Raw genomic sequence first — 19,679 nt, forward strand, 5'->3', positions numbered from 1 at the left:
TTTATTATATTTAACAACAAATATATATTTAACATTTATTATATTTAACAACGCTTTTTCTTCGCAATTTTTTTTTTTTGGGGGGGGGGTTGCTGGCATTAAACCTTTTTTCTGAAAGAGTGTATATTGTTTTCCACGGAAGAAAAAATCATTCACTTAGGATAAAGTTAATCTCTGCTGATTTGGTTTCTGAAATGTAGCTCGTTATGTATGAAAGCTTGGGAGACCATGTTTTATAATATTCTCTACTTTGCAATATGGAAAGTGTTTGATAATTCTTGGGCACATTACAAAATTATGTAAGAGAATAATTAGCAATAATGGAGTCTCTTAATGCGACTTATTACTAACCCGGCTCATTAAATTTTATTTCAAAATATTATTATTTCTCAGAATTCGATAGATGGCGCTCTATATGCCTCATGATGAGTTTATGAGAAAATTTCATAAAATACTCATATTTTGCAAATTTAAAAATTAAGTTACTTAGACGTTTTTGTATAGGGTTACAGAATGACTGAGTATATCAGATTTGATATTACAAAATTACTATTTCCCAGAAAAAAATTATTTATTGAATGTATGCTCTAATCTTGGTCCAACGAATTATTTCTAAATTATTAGAGATAAATATGTACTTTCAGTTGATAAAACTCTCTAAATGATTTGAATAACATTTTCTTTTACTTCAATCAATATATATGCTTATGAAAACAATTATGTAGCCTGAATTTTATATAGTCCTTTTGTCCTAAGGAATCATATTCAGTAAAATATTTTACACTTTATCTTTTAAATTAAAAAAAAATTCAATCTTCTGTGTTTCTATTTAACTGAATTGGAAAGTTTTGAGTGTCACTATTTTAGAACATTCAACAATTTTATTGTTCTAGGCGAATCAAACTTGGAGAACTCTGTACACTGATTGCCGTATCTTCTTTGAGACGGTTAATTTATTGGTCAAAATTCAGGCATTTTTATAAAATAAGGATATTTAAATTCATTTTACTTAATAAATTTTAGTCACATATGCATAGATTTTTTTATTTTTTTATTTCAAGTGTTTGAGCTTCACTTAAGTTTTATTAAGTGTGACTCATAGGGCTGAGGAATGCATAATTCATTAGAACATTTATCGACTTAAACTAAGTAAAATATAATTCTTTACTTCATTTAAATTATCTTTCCTATTACATGAATTAATCTTTTATTAACCATTTAGAAATTATATGTTGGGCCCCGATTGAAGTGGTTAACATGTTTTATAAAATATCCTTACTTAAAATAACAACACGGGATTATAGGTAATCTTTAAAATGTCACAAAAATTTATTTCATTTTTTTTAGAAAATAATACTAATATGCTCTAAAAACTATTATTTTCTAAGTTTAGTTTGTAGTGAGAATCATTTTAATCTTTTAATTTGAGGTTTTGTAAATTTGATAGCAGTACACTAATAAAAGTCTTTCTCGTGTATGCGTAGCTTAACCTAGTAGATTAAATTTCATTTTTTATTTCAAACGAAATATATTCTAAGAAAATATGCTTAATTTATTTTCCAAAATTTAATTAAAAATAATAAAAAAACTTAAAGATAAAAATTGTATTGTTAAAAATAGGAATGAACTTTAAGTTTATGTTCTTTTTGAGCTACTAAGAAAACGTTAATTTTTAATTTTTATTATTCTCATTTAATTTTTAATTAGTTAATTGAAATTTGAAAAAACTCGCTCCGAGATGTATATATATATATATATATATATATATATATATATATATATATATATATATATATATATATATATATATATATATATATATATATAATTAGATATTTTTGATGCCAATATAATGCCCTTTGCGAAAAGAAATGAATAGTACTGTTCTATTGCATCTTAAGATGTATGAAACCTCTGAGTGGAGAACTTACCTTTTTTTCATTCCATATAATTATGGATTCACCCACGAATCTTTCCATATCTGACTCCTCCAAATGCTGATGTTCTATCCAATCTTAAGATGCTGTTTAGATTAAATCCCAAAATTTCAAAAGTTGATATTTCGTCTTTGTTTCTTAGCATAATGGTGGGTTTATACTCAGCTATAATCCATCCATTAAAACCACGCATGTGCAGAAACTGTACAGTCGTAAGTACTTGTCCAGTCGAGACAAGAACTTAGTTATTGTCCGCTCTTTCAGCGCATGTGCAATCTTTCTTCTGCGCATGCGTGATTTATTAGAATTTTAAAACTGGCTGAGTGTAAACCCACCTTAACTTTTGTGGAAGTACAAAATACTTCTTAATAATATAAGAATAGCTGCTGATAATTTCATCATCTACCTTTTCTTCATAACTTGCTTCCATCCAATTTTTTAAATTTTAAATCCTTTTATATGGCCTTTGAGAAAAGAAATATTTTGATTACATATAGTATGTTTTTATGCGAAACAAATGGCGATATATAATTTCTCCTTTTCATTTAAATTTCAGCTTGACAAGCCTATGTATTCAGCAATTTATGAATTTGAGAATATGTTATATGCGAATGCAATGAGCATGAAAAGTGAGTTTCATTTTTTAACAACCTGTGTAAGAGATTTTACCCTTGTAACATTTATTCCTTTTTTTTTTGTACATTTTCTAATAGTGAAATTTACTTTATTTCTCTATTATATAAAATATTCTTATGTAAACATTGCATTTTATTCGCTTTGTGATTGGTAGAGAGCGAGTCACCTTCCCCACGACATTTGATGTTCTTATTTTGCCAATATTGTTTGAAATATTTAATGGTTTATTATTTATTATTATTTAATGATAATTTATTTATTATTATTTAATGATAATTTATTTATTATTATATCATAGTAAAAATTTATATTGCATTTGAAGGTGAAATGTAGACAAAAAAGGAAAAGTAAAGCTTTAATTAACACCATATAAAAAGCAAATTAGTTTAAAAAGATCTCATTTGTTAATTCTACTTTTAGACACACCGGTTGTGGCAACACTAATGAATAACTTTCTCGTCAGAGTTTGTACAAAGCTAATCTAATTATTAATTGCAATATTTTCACATTGTCAACTGCTTATAACATTGTCCAGAGCAAAATCTAGTATTGTCCAGAGCCTAATTAGAACCTAGGCTAAAATAGGCAGTATCAAGAATATTGTTTTTACAAATATTCTTAGTAAAATTTAAGCAACATTAACTATTACATTATTAAGTACCTTTTTATGGCTTTAAGACAATTCCCTTTAATATCTATAAGAAAATTTAATTTCATGTTTTAATTCTTTATTCTAGCTGAATATCGTTCTTTTTTTTCTCAAGACGATTGTCAAAATAAAAAAAGTTCAACAAGCTTTTGAGCATGAAAGTATCTCAGAAATTTTTCAAAGATTATCTCATGTGTTCTTATCTCAGACTCATTTTGATTGATTGCAATTTCAATTGATCCTATTAGACTGATTGATTGCAATTTCGATTGATCCTATTAGACTGACTGATTGTGATTGCAATTGATCCTATTAGATTGATTTATTGCAACTGCAATTGATCCTATTAGATTGATTGGTTGCAATTGTAATTGATCCTATTAGACTGATTTATTGCAATTTCAATTGATCCTATTAGAGTGATTGGTTGCAATTGCAATTGATCCTATTAGACTGATTGATTGCAATTTCAATTGATCCTATTAGACTGATTGATTGTGATTGCAATTGATCCTATTAGATTGATTTATTGCAACTGGAATTGATCCTATTAGATTGATTGGTTGCAATTGCAATTGATCCTATTAAACTGATTGATTACAGTTGCAATTGATCCTATTAGAATGATTGATAGTAACAGCAATTGATCCTATTAGTTTGACTGATTGCATAGAATATTATTTATTAAATGAAAATTTTATTTTTATTTTTCAGCTATCCAACTTATAGTTATGTTAATGCGGATGTTTGTCGACAATTATCCGGAAACAATCAGACGAATCGTTGTAATTAATGGTAAGTAAAATTTTGTGTGTTGTTCTCACTTTTTTTTTACGATTTTCTAATTCTGGGAATAGTTTATAGAAAAGTATGAGCAAGAAGTATAAAAATAAATTATCGAAATCTCCAAGCTACTTATGAAGTGTCTGTAATGATTGCAAAACCAGAATATATAGAGCTGCGCAACCGCATGCTGCAATCTGTTGAATTTCATTAATATTTAATTCCTTAATTTTAAGTGAGTGACTAGAGTGAATTTTGTGCTACCATTTTTAATTGTGAGAGAATTTTATTTTCAAAAATATTAGGTTCCAGTTAATTTCTTTACTCGTTAAAAAAGTGAAAGAGAGTGATTTTTCTAAGAAATTAAGAAAACTTTACCTCGCTATTTAGGTAATGAGTATTATTAAACTTTCCCTCGAAAATTGTAGTAAAAAATGAAATTCAAAACATCTTAAATATTTTATGTAAAGTATTTAAGAATTTCATCTACTTTCAATAATTAAAAATAAAAAAATGGCTACATATTATAAAAAAAGTTTTAAAAAAAGTAGCCAGCGAACTTTATTCTACAATAAATCATCTTATGTATAAACTAAATGTACCGTTAAAGGTAGTAAAGAATTGTTTACATATAATAAAATTGTACAAACTTTAACATTTCCTGCAACAGTTTGATATCATAAATAGAATTCCCACAGAAAAAATTAATTAAAATGGTGTATAAATTTTGGTTAATATATCTCAATTATTTCAGCAGATATTTGACATTCTCTGTTTAGTGATAGTTTCCGTATATAAATGTGTAAGATTAAGATATTTTCTAGACATTGGAAATGGTATTGGTTTTTAATTTTTATTAAACTTTAAAATCATTTGTGAAGTTAAGTCCACATATTGAAATCGATTGCTACTTCATTCGTGACAACAAAATAGTTGTGTGTGTGTATGTGTGTGTGTGTGTGTGTGTGTGTGTGTGTGTGTGTGTGTGTGTGTGTGTGTGTGTGTGTGTGTGTGTGTGTGTGTGTGTGTGTGTGTGTGTGTGTGTGTGTGTATAAATGTGGGGAAAGGCAACGACCAGCATTAATACGAAAATACATTTATTATGATTAAAGGACAAAACATTACTATTCTAACATAAAACACACAAAGGTACATGAGCGTGAGCTGTACGTCTTACAGTCTCATTACCCAACTCTCGTCTGCAAATAATGGCGGGAAAGCAGCACGTGATTAATGACGTGACACAACATGGCGCCATACAGGATACGAGATTTGTCAGCGCTTCCCACATCGGCCATCATGACAGGATAGGCGACCTCGCCTTATGGTATACAGTACATTGAAGTAAATATATGAAACAAACAGCAAATACAGGAAAATAATAATATGTAAAATTGAAATATTCACAAGATAAAACAAATTAAAATAGTCATACCATCCGTGACAGCATAAGTATATAGCAATACAATAGCGTGCACTGGAAATATCGAATAACTAACTAAAAATAAAAATAATATTAGTGTTCAGCATATAAAAATACAATAACACAAAATAAATAGAATTAAAATCAAAGTCTATATCGTCCAAATATACACACACAAAAAGAAGGAAAATAGTTCTTTTTCTCTTTAAGTAGAGTTCAGTGTTTTCTTTTAAAACACAATTCAAGTGATATATTCTATATTGCTGGACCATGGTTTCATATATTCTGCACAAGTTGTTTTTGATGGTCCATCGAAGAAATCACACTTTTCAACATCGTATGTGTCGTTTGCTTTAATTTTGATCACTTTATATGGTCCGAGAAATTTTTGTTTCAATTTCAGACCAAGGCAAAATTGAGTGCGCTTGATTGCGACGAGATCATTCAATTGAAATTTTTGAGCATGTTTCCTACGCAGATTGTAGGTACGGCGATTTTCTTCTTGGATTTTGAGGATTTGTTGCTTTGCATCTTTACGGAGTTCATCACGCTGTTGGAGAAATGCAGACTGGATCTCTTCATTGACGATTTCGAGGATTTTTAGATCATGCTTAGATTTCATTTAAGTTCCAAACAGAATTTCGAATGGAGTAGAATTGATACTTCGTTGAAATGTAGAATTAATAATTTTCTGAACGGAAGCAACATGGCTATACCATTTCTCAGGGTTTTCTATGGATAGCTTGAAGAGTACAGATATGATAGTAGAATTAAGTCTTTCTACCTGACCGTTTCATCTAGGAAGTCCAGCTGTAATATGCTCATCTGTCTGTTGAGCTTTCAAAATTTGAAGATTGGCACAGTCTTGAATGATCATGCAGCATGGGCTTCGGTTAAGAGCGTCGACATGAGTCATCTTTGAACCGGTTCGATGCTCTATTTCATAGTCAAAATCCTGAAGGTATAATGCCCATCACGAAATGCGGGAATTCATTTCTTTTTTATTTAACGTTTTGACGAATGCATTACAGTCAGTGATAATTTTAAAGTGTGATCCGAGGATGTAAATTCGGAATTTTTTAAGAGCTTCTACAATGGCGAGTACCTCCAGCTCATAGCTGGTGTATTTTCTTTCGTTGTCAGACATTTTCTTGGACATATAATACACTGGATGGAATTTGGATTTTTGTAGTAGGACTGCCCCCAAGCCATCAATTGACGCGTTTGTATGAATTTCAATGGGACTGCCTTGATTAAAAATAGTTAAAACGGGTTTATCAGAAAGTAACTGTTTTAAGCCTAAAAACACAGTTTTTTTGCTGAGCTTGAAATAGAAAAGGGCTGTCCTTACGAAGAAGATCACTAACTGGTTTTGCTATAGTAGAGTATGAGGGGATAAATTTTCTAAAGTATCCCGTAAGACCTATAAAACGTTGTACGTCTTTTGCATTTTTTAACTCAGGATAATTAAGAACGGCATTAGTTTTGGAGGGTGAAGGGAGCAATTTGCCGTGTTCTACTACGTGACCCAAAATTTCAATCTGACTATACAAAAATTGACATTTTTTAAAGTTTATATCTAGTCCATAATCGCGAGCTACTTTTAGAACAGTGTTAAGGCGTTCGAGAGCCTCAGATTCATTATTTGCGGGAATGACGATGTCATCCATATACGGGAGGACAATGCCTTTTGCAATAAGATCACGAAAAACGGCATTTATGTATCGCATAAAGACAGAAGGACATGAACTTAAATCGAATGGCATATAACGGAATTGAAATTGACCTGTATTTGTGAAGAAACTGGTGTAACAACGACTTTTTTCTTTTACAGGCACGTGAAAAAATCCGTTACGCAAATCGAGAGTACTGAAAATTTTAGCATTTTGAAGACGATCTAAAATGTCATCAATTAATGGTAGTGGATAATGGTCTTTAACTAATTTACGATTTAATTTTCAATAATCTATACAGACTCTATGTTTTCCATCTTTCTTACGAACTACGACAACTTGACTAGCATAGGGTGAAGAACCTGGTTCTATAATTCCATTTTTTAAGCACTCGTCTATCTGCGCATTTACTATATCACGTTCGGCAAAGGGTAAACGTCGAGAAGTGTGGAAAATTGGCTCATCGTCAGTAAGCGTTATATCAAGTGCGATGTTCGCGGTTTTAGTTTTGTTAGGTTTATAGGCTAACAAAATCTGTTCAACCTCATTGCGAGTTTGTTTAGAAATATTCGAACCTATATCAAACGTGGGAGTTTCGGCAGAAATAGCCATTATAAAACAGGATCATCAGATTTAGAAATGTTAGAAAATACAACACTGTCAGGTGTAATTGTCAAATTTGCCTGATTTATTACGTCTCAACCTATTATTAGATCATAAGTAGTACAATTATTAGATACCACAGAAATAAAAACAGGGAAACTTTGTTTGTCAATAATAATTTCAGATTCAAAGGAACCTATTATTTTAGTTTGGGAAAAACCGAATCCAGTTAGTGTTATCTTGTTATTCGTCAACGGCGGCGATCCTAGTTTAATCCATGCAGAATGTTTGAGAAGTGTCGAAAAACTACCAGTATCGTCTAATCCGGAAAGTGTATTATTAAGAATAACAACCTCTTTATGCATATTCGACGGAGAATGCAATAAATGTAAAGTGTTGACATTATCACGTGGGGTAGAACTATCATTCCGAGTAGAACGGTGACAATCGGAAGATTTATGTCCAAAAAGATTACAAGAAAGACATTTAGAACCACGATTACGATTAGGGCAAGACTTTGCGATATGTCCAAAATCGTTGCAGTTAAAACAACGCATCTTACTGTTTGTCGAATTACTAAGATTCGATTTTGATTCTCTTTGTTGGAAAGGGATTTTATGCATTATACCACGTCTTTGGCCGTCATTAGCATATCTAGAATACCACGTCTTTGAATTATTTGCGTTCATTGCAGTTACGATAGTTTCGAAAATTCGTAATTTTTCTTTAAACATTTTGCACCGTAAAGAATAACTTTATCAGAAGGGTAACCCTGTATCCCATTTATTGTGTATTGAATAACAGAACATTCATCAATAAGGGTTTCAGACTGATTCGCAATTTTACGAATGGCAATAAAATACTGCATAAAAGTTTCATTCGAGCGCATTTTACGTCTTTCTAGTTGTTTATGTATTTCAATAGAAGTTACTTTATCGGAAAATTCATTAATGAAAGCACTTTTAAAAGCATGATAGGAATTTAGATTTCTTTGAGAAAATAAAAAAATTTAGCTGCGCCGGAAACTAACCTCTTTGCAAAGATTAATTTTTGTTGTTCGCTTAAAGAAGGAAATAGCAAAAAAATCTCTTCAACATCGCAAAAAAAAAACTTTTAATCGAATAGGGATCATTGCCTGTGAAGTTTCTACCACTACCACAGAGATCGCGTAATAAAAAAAAACTGAAGGTTTATTTCATTCATCGTTTGGTTATTCGAGGGATCATTTTCGAGTGATTCTCTTTCGGCACCAGTAATTAATGTCTGACTGTTATTTATTAATGTTTCGTCTGAAGTTACGGGGATGGGGAAGGAAGAATTATTACCCCCATTACTTGATGAACTTTCGGTTTCAGAAATCTGTTGAGGAGATAAAGGTTTTTCTTCTGTTTCCGATAAAAAACTAGTATCTAGCGAGTTCTGAAATTCATTTAAATTTGTTAGGGTTTTAAAAATATTTTCACACAAAGCATCTTTGTCGATCTCAGTTACTTCTAAGTGTAATAAAGTAGAAACGGAGTTAAAGTCAGATAAAGAAAAAATCTTCAACAATTCTTCTTTATGTTTTTCTACATCTAAATTTTCAAATCTTTCAAAATTTCTCATTCTTTTTCGAGAAGAATGGTCAAAATGACTGTAACCTAACACAGAGTTAAGCAATTTTACGGTATTAGTTTTTGCATATTTAAGGGAGTTAGCGATTAATTGAATATCGCCTAGTTTTAAAGACATTGTAATGAATTAAAACAGAACTAATACACATTCACTCGGGATTAAAATTTAAAGGGAGAAGGAAATAAAGTAACGTACTATAAATTACAAACTTATCAAGAATCGCATTTATTTAAAGGGGAAAGATGTGAGGAAAAAATTGCGCCTACCTGGTTGGGAGCAGTCGAATTATTCACTCTTAAATGATTCACACATTTCCAAATAATTCAATTTCTTCTGTAATTTAGAAATGTCGAACAGGATAATGTTCATTTTTTAAAGCAGCCAGTATATGTCACCACAGTTGCACAAGAACACGAAGTAATTGAACCTTGAACGTTTCCACTTGAATCATATCCATCCAAAACGTGCACTAACGTCCATTCACCAGTCCAGTAAAACATCCACGGCAAAAATCCACTCTTATCAAAACTTTTAGCATCAATTTAGCGTCTTAAATTGTACTAACGTTCAACAATTTGGCGGGATTTGCTAGGGGTATTCACGAGAAAGGCCAAGCCCCCCAAAATGTGGGGAAAGGCAACGACGAGCATTAATACGAAAATATATTTATTATAATTAAAGGTCAAAACATTACTATTCTAACATAAAACACACAAAGGTACATGAGCGTGAGCTGTACGTCTTACAGTCTCACTACCCAAAACTAGTCTGCAAATAATGGCGGGAAAGCATCACGTGATTAATGACGTGACGCAACATGGCCAACATGGCGCCATACAGGATACGAAATCTGTCAGCGCTTCCCATATATATATATATATACTATTCAATCCCTAATTAATTTCTAAAGTTTCAGTTAATAGTTAATAGTTAAACTTCTTAATTCATCCCGTATTAACTTGATTCTGAAATGTTCTCTTAGTTCCTTAATTTTTATTTAATTAATGCTACACGAGTTCTAAAAAGGTTTAAATCTACATTTTCACACGCTCCGAGTGATCTGTCAACCTAAAAAAATTCTTTTAAAAGATACCTAAGGTAATACCTATCAGAATCCCATAGTACATAATGACGGGGGGAAACTATTTCGTTCTCTTCAAGCTCTTCTGCTCTTGTATCGCTGGTGAACGGAAGTCAGCTCTGTACGCTCTTCATGTACATAAAATATGTTTCGAGGGATGGAATAAAGCGAAGTTTAAAATTCAATTGCGTCTTCTCTCTCTTCGGCCATGAAGCTGCTTCAAAAATATATGTTATATATATATATATATATATATTACATAATACATTTAGAGCAGTATAATGAACAGTAATAAGAAGAATAAGAGAAACAATCAGTATAAGTAACTGTTTACTACACATAAGCACACATGAAGTGATACAACGCTGTATTTTTCGAGCATACAAAAAAAATTAATGAAGAAATGATTAATTTACTGATAAATGTAAATCAATTTTCTTCCAAACTTTACTGGCAAATTAATATATATATATATATATATATATATATATATATATTATTTTTGTGAAGTAGAATGCAGTTTGAAGACAATGAAGATACTTTTAATTTCGTGACGTCGTTTTATTTCATTTTGAAGAAGCAGGCATATTACAAGCGACGAGCACACAGAACGACACAGAAAGGAATGAGGGAAGAGCTCTTGGACATTTTATCCCTGGTCTTATATAACGTATGATTTTGATAGGGAAAATCTTTCTTTACAGTGCTAATGTATTATGAGATTTCGATAGGGATTTTCATTACACGGGTGGTCAAGGTAGAGGAAACACAGGGAGATTTAAAAAAAGAATTTGCTTGATCAGCGGTATGTTATCTCTTCACGCGTAGTGTGGGAAAGTTAGATTTTAGCTGATTTAACAAAGCTTCTCTTGAATTAATTAAGTTGAGACAGTGGAATTGGATCACGAAATAAGAGAATATTTTAGAATGAAGTTACTATGGGCTAAATTAAGATGAAGTTATTATGAAAATTAATTAAATTGAAATTAGAGTTAAAATATCATTACATATAGATAGATAGATAGATATAGATATAGATATAGATATAGATATAGATATAGATATAGATATAGATAGATATCGTGCATATCTGAAACACCTCTAACGATTTGGATCAATTTTTTTATAATTAACTATTAGAGCCTTTTTCTATTTGTTCTCATGTTATCAGATTGTTAATGCAGTGTATCTATGATTTTTTTTCATTAAAATGACCAGTTCATATGTAGATGAGATTGAAAAATATTCCTAGGCAATCAGTATGTGATTCGCATTGTAAATATTTTATCTGAAATAATACACAATTTTTCAAAAAAAAGTCTCTGTCTTCCAGATATCGTTACAATTAAAGAAAATAAATTTTATCAAAAATATTAAATCTTATTTTTCTGGCTTTTGAATATTTTCAGCTCCTATTTATTTTGGATGGATGTATAATGCGGCCAAAAGAGTTCTTCCAGATTCAATACTTCAAAAAGTCCGAATCCATGGCAAAGGTACGGTGTGTTTTTTTTTTATCGCCTTTTAACAGAATATTGTGAATATCTGTTTTGTTTAAATTAATGTTCGACGATAAAATTTATCCTTCATTCGTTTACTATCCCATATTTAAAATTCAATTAATACGGATAATTAGGATAAAATTTTAAAATGTGTGTGTAGTGATTGGATTTTGAAGCGTTAGGAAATAAACGTTCATAGATGGCGCTATGCAACTAGCGCGAGTGTAATTAAAAAAGAGTGATGTCATTCGAGTGTTTGCTCTTGGAGGAGAAGGAGTTACTGAGCAGAGTAACTCGAACGAATCTTCAATAAATCTGTTAAGTTTTCTATTTGCCTATTTATTGAAAGCACTCACGAACCAGCCACGACAGTGTGTGTGGAATTCATAAATGCGAAACAAATATTAAAACTTTTAGCTTATAGCGACCAGCTTGTTGGAAGAAATACTAGCTTTACTTACTATAAAACTTTAAATATGAAATGCATTTCCTTAACCCTTTTCACTATTGATAAGGCCCAACCGGCCACGCAAATTATATCCTGGCAGACCAATTATTGTCTCAAGTAAGATGCGTTGGATGCAAAATGAGTAATCACCTAGGATGTTCTCATTTTGCATCCTGTACCTTTCGCTTGGAACAGAAACCTGCTTACCAGGATAAAATTTGCACGGCTTCTTGGGCCGGATCAATACTTAATGGGTTAAAATTTTAATTTGTTACTAATAATATTGCGTAATATAGAATAAACAATAAAATCAATTTATTACAATATGAATTAAAAATGCATGTGTTTTGAATAACAGAGGAAAAGAAAATTTTATTTCAAATTTTATGTCCAAAGAAAAAAATTTACATTTTAGTTTTAGCATTGACAAAAGAACAGGCAAATCTCTCATGGATTATCGAATTAGTTTAAATTTCTTATAACGATAAAAATTATTAATTTAATTGAAATATTCTTGTTAACTTAGTTAATCTAATTGAGACAGTCTAGTTAGTTACTATAATTAAACTAAAAATGTGTTATAATTGAAAAAAACTACATAGAAACGAAATTGGCACATTTCAGAAAAACATTATTATTTGTGTTGTAATATAATGTACAAATAAACTTAATTTAATAATTTCTTCAGAACAGACAGCTGAAAAGCTATTCGAACTTGCTTAATTTTTAATTAACTTTCGTTTTAATTAAATTTTAGAATTTGAAAACTTATTATTGAACTTTTTATTGTTTTGAAAATCATGTGTTCTATTATTTTTCTTTAAAATAAACAGAACAAAATCTACACATTAGGAGCGATCTGCCTGAAATTTCTTGAATGTTTTATCCCTATCACCCCAAATATATTAAGGACATTGAATAAGGCCTAGCATGTCATTGGCGAAAAGTAATTAAATACGTATCTTTCGCATGAACATGTTTACTGAATCTCTCGTGCGAATGTGTATTTTGGACATCTTGTTACTGACCGATTGCAAGCAAAGTTTCATATAGAACTGCAGTTGTAGTCACAAATTTACATATTGAACTTCATTGATTTTAATCATTGCTTTTATGAGTTATTGTAAGAATGCGAAATACCGATTGACAGACAGTCAACCTTTTAGGAAATTTCATTCAAAATTTGTTAAGAATCTAAATTTTAGATGCTAAATCTGTTTATTATCAGTCTAACTTTTTACATTTTATAGCTACCTAATTCACTTGTGCTTGAACAGGCAGACATAAAGATTTCCTTTGAATAGATTTGTCCTATTAACCTATTCCCTTCCTATGAGCCAAACATCCTTTCCCCAAATCAGACCAATCTTTTGTTGCTCTCCTTATTGAAATTACTAAATGAACAACTGCTCTGTAAAGCAACATAACAATTTACTTATCAAAACTCAATATTATGACGCATTGGAGAGGGTACATTATAACCCTTTTATTGTAACCTCATCTTCAATATAGTCTTTTAACGATCATTTGGCGACTTCGCAGCAAATCTGAATTGGTTTCAAAATGGAAAATTCTAAGAGCAACAGAAATTTTGGCGATAATTTTTTTTAATGCGAAAGAAATAACGAGCATAGATTAATTTCAAAATAATCATCAGTTTTACATTCATTATATTTCAAAAAGCATTACTAATGGAGAAATTTAAAAAAAATAATCATGAAAAGCAGAATCCTCTAATTTAATTTGTGAATTATTGTAAAATTTCTACATGTTGACCTTTTCTTATGTTACATCTATTAAATTAGTCACTTCATTAATGGCTGTACAACATTATCAAAACTGATAACAAGACTATTTCCTAAGAATAAACTCATTTCTTAATTTTACTTGGGCGTTTACAATTTATAAATTTACACTGTCTACTTATTTCCCATGATTAAAGGCAGGGCCGGGATAACCTGGTTGGAATTCGCGTCCATCAGGTAGCGAGTTCGAACCCCACTGGCCGAAAGCTCTCCGTATTTGTGGTGGCTGGCGCACATATTAATATGTCGTGGTCACGAAGTCCTCCATGGCGAGAGTAATGCCCCTGGGGTAGTGGATCAGGGTTGATCGTTCTCTGATTCAGGTCTAAATTCCAATCTATGAATGAGTGAATGAAATGTATGAATAAAGTCCACCCCGTAAAAAAGATTGTAGATAAGTCGTACTCTTGGTCCTGGATGGCGCTACTAAAAAAACATTGACTTCTAGATTTCTTGTACTTTCTTGTAAAAAATACTACAATAAGTGAAAAATTAATTATTCTTATATTGGTTGCATTCGAAAAAAACAACCGTTCTTGACATGAATGCCATTTATTCGAAAGAAAATCTGAGTGATCATCAATTTAAATAAATTTCGCTTTCTGTGAGCACAGACTTCCAATTTAAATAGAAAAGGAAAGAAAAAGTGATTTTTTTTATGACAGGGCAATTCTACATATAAACATAAATAAAGAGAAAGAAAATCATTGTTAGATCGTTAGAACGTATTCATTATACTTGCTTGTTTTTTTTCCTGATTCTTTTCTTCTTTTTTTTGCAATGAGATGTCAATTATTTAAGAGAAATGTTATTTTCTTTATTTTCTATTCTTGATTTTCATGGCTTTTATCTGATTGCTAATACATAAAATATCTGGTATCGGAGTATTGATATATAAAGTATCCGAATACTGATACATAAAATATCTAGTATCCTAATACTAATGCATACTGGCACTTAAAATATCATGTATGAACTCAAATCACAAATACACTTTTTTGAAAATTCTATCTATTTTACTTCATTTAAATATTCCCACACAATGGAACGAATACAACATATATGCAAATGCTATACGTCCAAGATTATATCCGTAATAAATAATATCATTAAAAATTTAATGCAAAAATAGCATGTAAAATTTTTTTTAAGAACTTTCATTTTATGGATACGTTAAATCTTATAAAGGTATATCTAAAAAAAGTATGATAATCCTATAAAACAAGAAACACATCAATTTATTTTATATTTGATAAAGAAATTTACGATAATTTTATATTTAAGATCCCAGTACAAGTCTATAATACTCCTGATTTGATCAGATAATGCTGAAATACGAAATGGTGATGTTAAATTATACGAATACAAGATCGATTTCTGTTATGTTTTATAAGAGATACATAGACATTAAGTATATTTTTTTCAACAGAATTAAAAAGTGAATTTTCCTTGTGTCTAGATGGTTGGAAAGATAATTTGTTAGAGTTCATCTACGCCGATGACTTACCTATGTATCTCGGAGGAAATAAAACAGACCCAGATGGAAATCCACTCTGTAAAACCTTTGTAAGTTCCTTTAATTACTCATTTCATCTGAAAAGATATATTTCTTTAGGAAGAGTTTAGACTTAGAATCAAATAGAATATTTTAGTCATTTACACATTTAATTATCAAAAAGATAGATGGATTTAAGATAATGAAGAATTCATTCTTCATTATGAAGAATTCATTATTCCTTTGTGAGTTCCTTTTTTTATTCATTTCATCTGAAAATATATACTTCTTTAGGAAGAGTTTAGACATAGAATCAAATAGAATGTTTTAGTCATTTACACATTTAATTATCAAAAAGATAGATGGATTTAAGATAATGAAAAATTCCTTTTTCCTTTGTGAGTTCCTTTTTTTATTCATTTCATCTGAAAATATATATTTGTTTTGGAAGAGTTTAGGCTTAGAATAAAATAGAATATTTTAATCATTTACACATTTAATCATCAAAAAGATAGTTGGATTTAAGATAATGAAGAATTCATTATTCATTATGAAGAATTCATTATTCCTTTGTGAGTTCCTTTTTTTATTCATTTCATCTGAAAATATGTATTTATTTGGGAAGAGTTTAGACTTAGAATAAAATAGAATATTTTAGTCACTTACACATTAAATTATCAAAACGATAGATGGATTTAAGATAATGAAAAATTCAATAGAGTTACTACACTCAGTTTTAAACTTTGTTGCTTCATAATTGTCTAAAATTATCAATTTTCTTTTACAATAATTTTAATATATTACCACGTTTCGTCATATATTTTATCTGCCAACATTGTGTATTGTCCTGAATAACAGATGTTATTAATTAATAGAAAGTTTTACTTTTTTTAAACAATTCAGCATATTTCGTAGCTATTTATTTGTTATAATAATTTCGTTACATTACCATATATTGTCTAAAAAATAAAATTACTGAGAAAAAAAATCCTGTAAATTTACTTTAAGTATACTTTTTTTTTTTTTTTTTCGTTTTGAAGTTAATATTCATCCTGGTTTTTCATCTCTTGCTTCAGCTTAAAAGTGCTTAAAACGCAACAAAAAAAAAGGAAAAAAAGATTCGATTTTATTTTAAAACGAGCATACTATCAGAGAGACCAGCTAATATATAAGTATTTAGAATCATAGGTTTCATTATTTCGTAATTCATGAACGAGTGCCAACAATATGGCGGGTCTGAAAAAAATCATGTTTATTCCTCAATTTAATTTCAATCATTCAAAGTTATATTATTACTATCAATCAGAAAATAACTAAATAATGGTTATAATACTCTTACGATCATTCGTGTACAAATAACACGTAGAAAGTACAGGGTGGCCATAAAATAACTTTCCCTATGTGGCGGCATTTATAGCTAAAAAAAATGAACGAAATGAAATCAGATTTCATATACAGACTGTGAAAGACGTGAAAAAATAAATTCCGAAAAAAAAATGCTAACAGTTGCCCATAGGAAAAATAGTGGCGCTGCTGTAGCTTAAGAACGAGAAATTGGCATATCGGGATTGATAAAATTCCTAGTGAGTGAGTGACATCATGGCCATACTTTCCTTGTAAAAAGAGAAGCGCAAACGACTTGTTAGCAGTTCGTTCTTAACTGCTATTCGTGACTGATTGTTGATGTGGTCTTAATATGGGTCCTACCTTACCTCAGCATGCTTTACGGGTAAAACTGTTCTACACTATACAGTGTAATGTCGTGTTTGTTCTTAAGCGAACCTGCATGTCTTATGTACATAAGACGGGTTGGTATGTCATCTTACGTATAGGTGCATACAGGTGTACATATCTTATGTATACCTGCATGACTTATGTACCATTAGAAACATCGAAAATGACGGGTTACACGCAGCAGTGGAGAACATCATGCACCGTATGCAATATGTTGCACATAGTGAAAGTCAGCATATTGAAAATGTTGCACGGTATCCAGGGGACATTAATATTGATGCGTAAAAGATTATTTTCCGTGAATTTCATGAATTCATACATAATTGTACTCCCATAGCGCCAGTATTTCTTCTATCGGCACGTTTTGGTAAATACAAACAAATATCATTTCAATTCTCATTCTTTGCTTGGAAGGTAGTATTTCAAAGCAAGAAATAATGATTACTGATCATTAAATTACAGATTCATCGAGGCTGTCCTATACCGAAGAAATACTATGTGAGCAAGAGGGTTAAAAAATTGTCTCTGGACCCTGATGTTGAGAAAATCACAGTTGCGCCATTTTCTAAAGAGGAAATAACTTTCGATGTAAAAGAAGAGAATTCTTTTCTCGAATGGGAATTCGAAACAAAACACAGAGATATTAATTTCTCGTTATTTTTTACTGACGACTCTTTAGAAGATTTGGAACCTGTAGAAATCATTCCTCTACAAAGAATAGATACTTCTTTTGAAACCGAGAAAGGAAGCCTCAAATGTGAAAAAGTAGGCAAATGTAAGTATTCGTTCCTATTCTTTCCTACAAAAAGAGATTTAAAATGGCTTATACTTGCATTTATTTTTTATATTTAGGAGCTTCATACAAAATTTATTTGACATAATATGAGTAATCTCTGAGCAATTAATTTAACTTGCCAACTTTTATACACTACATGCACAGTGATGTTTATGCTTGGAGGGATAGGTTATACATCGAAGAATTCTCTGAACAATTGATTTAACCTGCCAACTTTTATGCACTACATGCAAAGTTATTCTTATGCAAGAACTTCTTGGAGAGATAGGTTATACATTGAAGAATTCTCCGAACAATTAATTTAACCTGCCAACTTATATGCACTACATGCACAGTGATGTTTATGCTTGAAGAGATAGGTTATACATTGAAGAATTCTCTGAATAGTTAATTTAACCTGCCAATTTTTATGCACTATATGCACGGTGATTCTTATGCAAGCACTTCTTGGAGAGATAGGTTATACATTGAAGAATTCTCTGATCAATTAATTTAACCTGCCAACTTTTATGCACATGCAAAGTGATTCTTATGCAAGAACTTCTTGGAGAGATAGGTTATACATTGAAGAATTCTCCAAACAATTAATTTAACCTGCCAACTTATATGCACTACATGCACAGTGATGTTTATGCTTGAAGAGATAGGTTATACATTGAAGAATTCTCTGAATAGTTAATTTAACCTGCCAACTTTTATGCACATGCAAAGTGATTCTTATGCAAGCACTTCTTGGAGAGATAGGTTATGTATTGAAGAATTCTCCAAACAATTAATTTAACCTGCCAACTTATATGCACTACATGCAAAGTGATGTTTATGCTTGAAGAGATAGGTTATACATTGAAGAATTCTCTGAATAGTTAATTTAACCTGCCAACTTTTATGCACATGCAAAGTGATTCTTATGCAAGCACTTCTTGGAGAGATAGGTTATACATTGAAGAATTCTCTGAACAATTAATTTAACCTGCCAACTTTTATGCACATGCAAAGTGATTCTTATGCAAGAACTTCTTGGAGAGATAGGTTATACATTGAAGAATTCTCCAAACAATTAATTTAACCTGCCAACTTATATGCACTACATGCACAGTGATGTTTATGCTTGAAGAGATAGGTTATACATTGAAGAATTCTCTGAATAGTTAATTTAACCTGCCAATTTTTATGCACTATATGCACGGTGATTCTTATGCAAGCACTTCTTGGAGAGATAGGTTATACATTGAAGAATTCTCTGATCAATTAATTTAACCTGCCAACTTTTAGGCAGTACATGCACAGTGATTCTTATTCAAACACTTCTTGGGGAGATCGGTTATACAACAAAGAATCAGAATTAGACGGCTATGCAAAATTGGATGACAAGCTATGTCTAATATATGAAAAATCAGCTTCGATAAATTTTTCGTATGTGGTATCTTTATGTTACGTCGGAAAAGTGAAAGGCTGTTGCACCCTTATAGAAGAGACAGTTGAAAGAATAGTTTATATGTA

General features: G+C 30.6%; 1 protein-coding gene across 5 annotated transcripts in view; it reads left to right on the top strand.

The window, feature by feature from the left end:
• The window catches only part of LOC129969153 (retinal-binding protein-like), a 73,857-nt gene that overhangs the window by 50,365 nt on the left and 3,813 nt on the right, over positions 1-19,679 (top strand). For all 5 annotated transcript variants that reach the window (XM_056083584.1, XM_056083583.1, XM_056083582.1 and 2 more), the window contains exons 8-12: positions 2,494-2,566; positions 3,937-4,017; positions 11,809-11,895; positions 15,614-15,720; positions 17,846-18,158. In XM_056083584.1, the coding sequence (XP_055939559.1) occupies positions 2,494-2,566; positions 3,937-4,017; positions 11,809-11,895; positions 15,614-15,720; positions 17,846-18,158 (661 nt within the window). The remainder of the gene's footprint in view (positions 1-2,493; positions 2,567-3,936; positions 4,018-11,808; positions 11,896-15,613; positions 15,721-17,845; positions 18,159-19,679) is intronic.

Source organism: Argiope bruennichi, chromosome 5 (genome assembly GCF_947563725.1).
Source record: "Argiope bruennichi chromosome 5, qqArgBrue1.1, whole genome shotgun sequence".
In the NCBI taxonomy this organism is placed as follows: domain Eukaryota; kingdom Metazoa; phylum Arthropoda; class Arachnida; order Araneae; family Araneidae; genus Argiope; species Argiope bruennichi.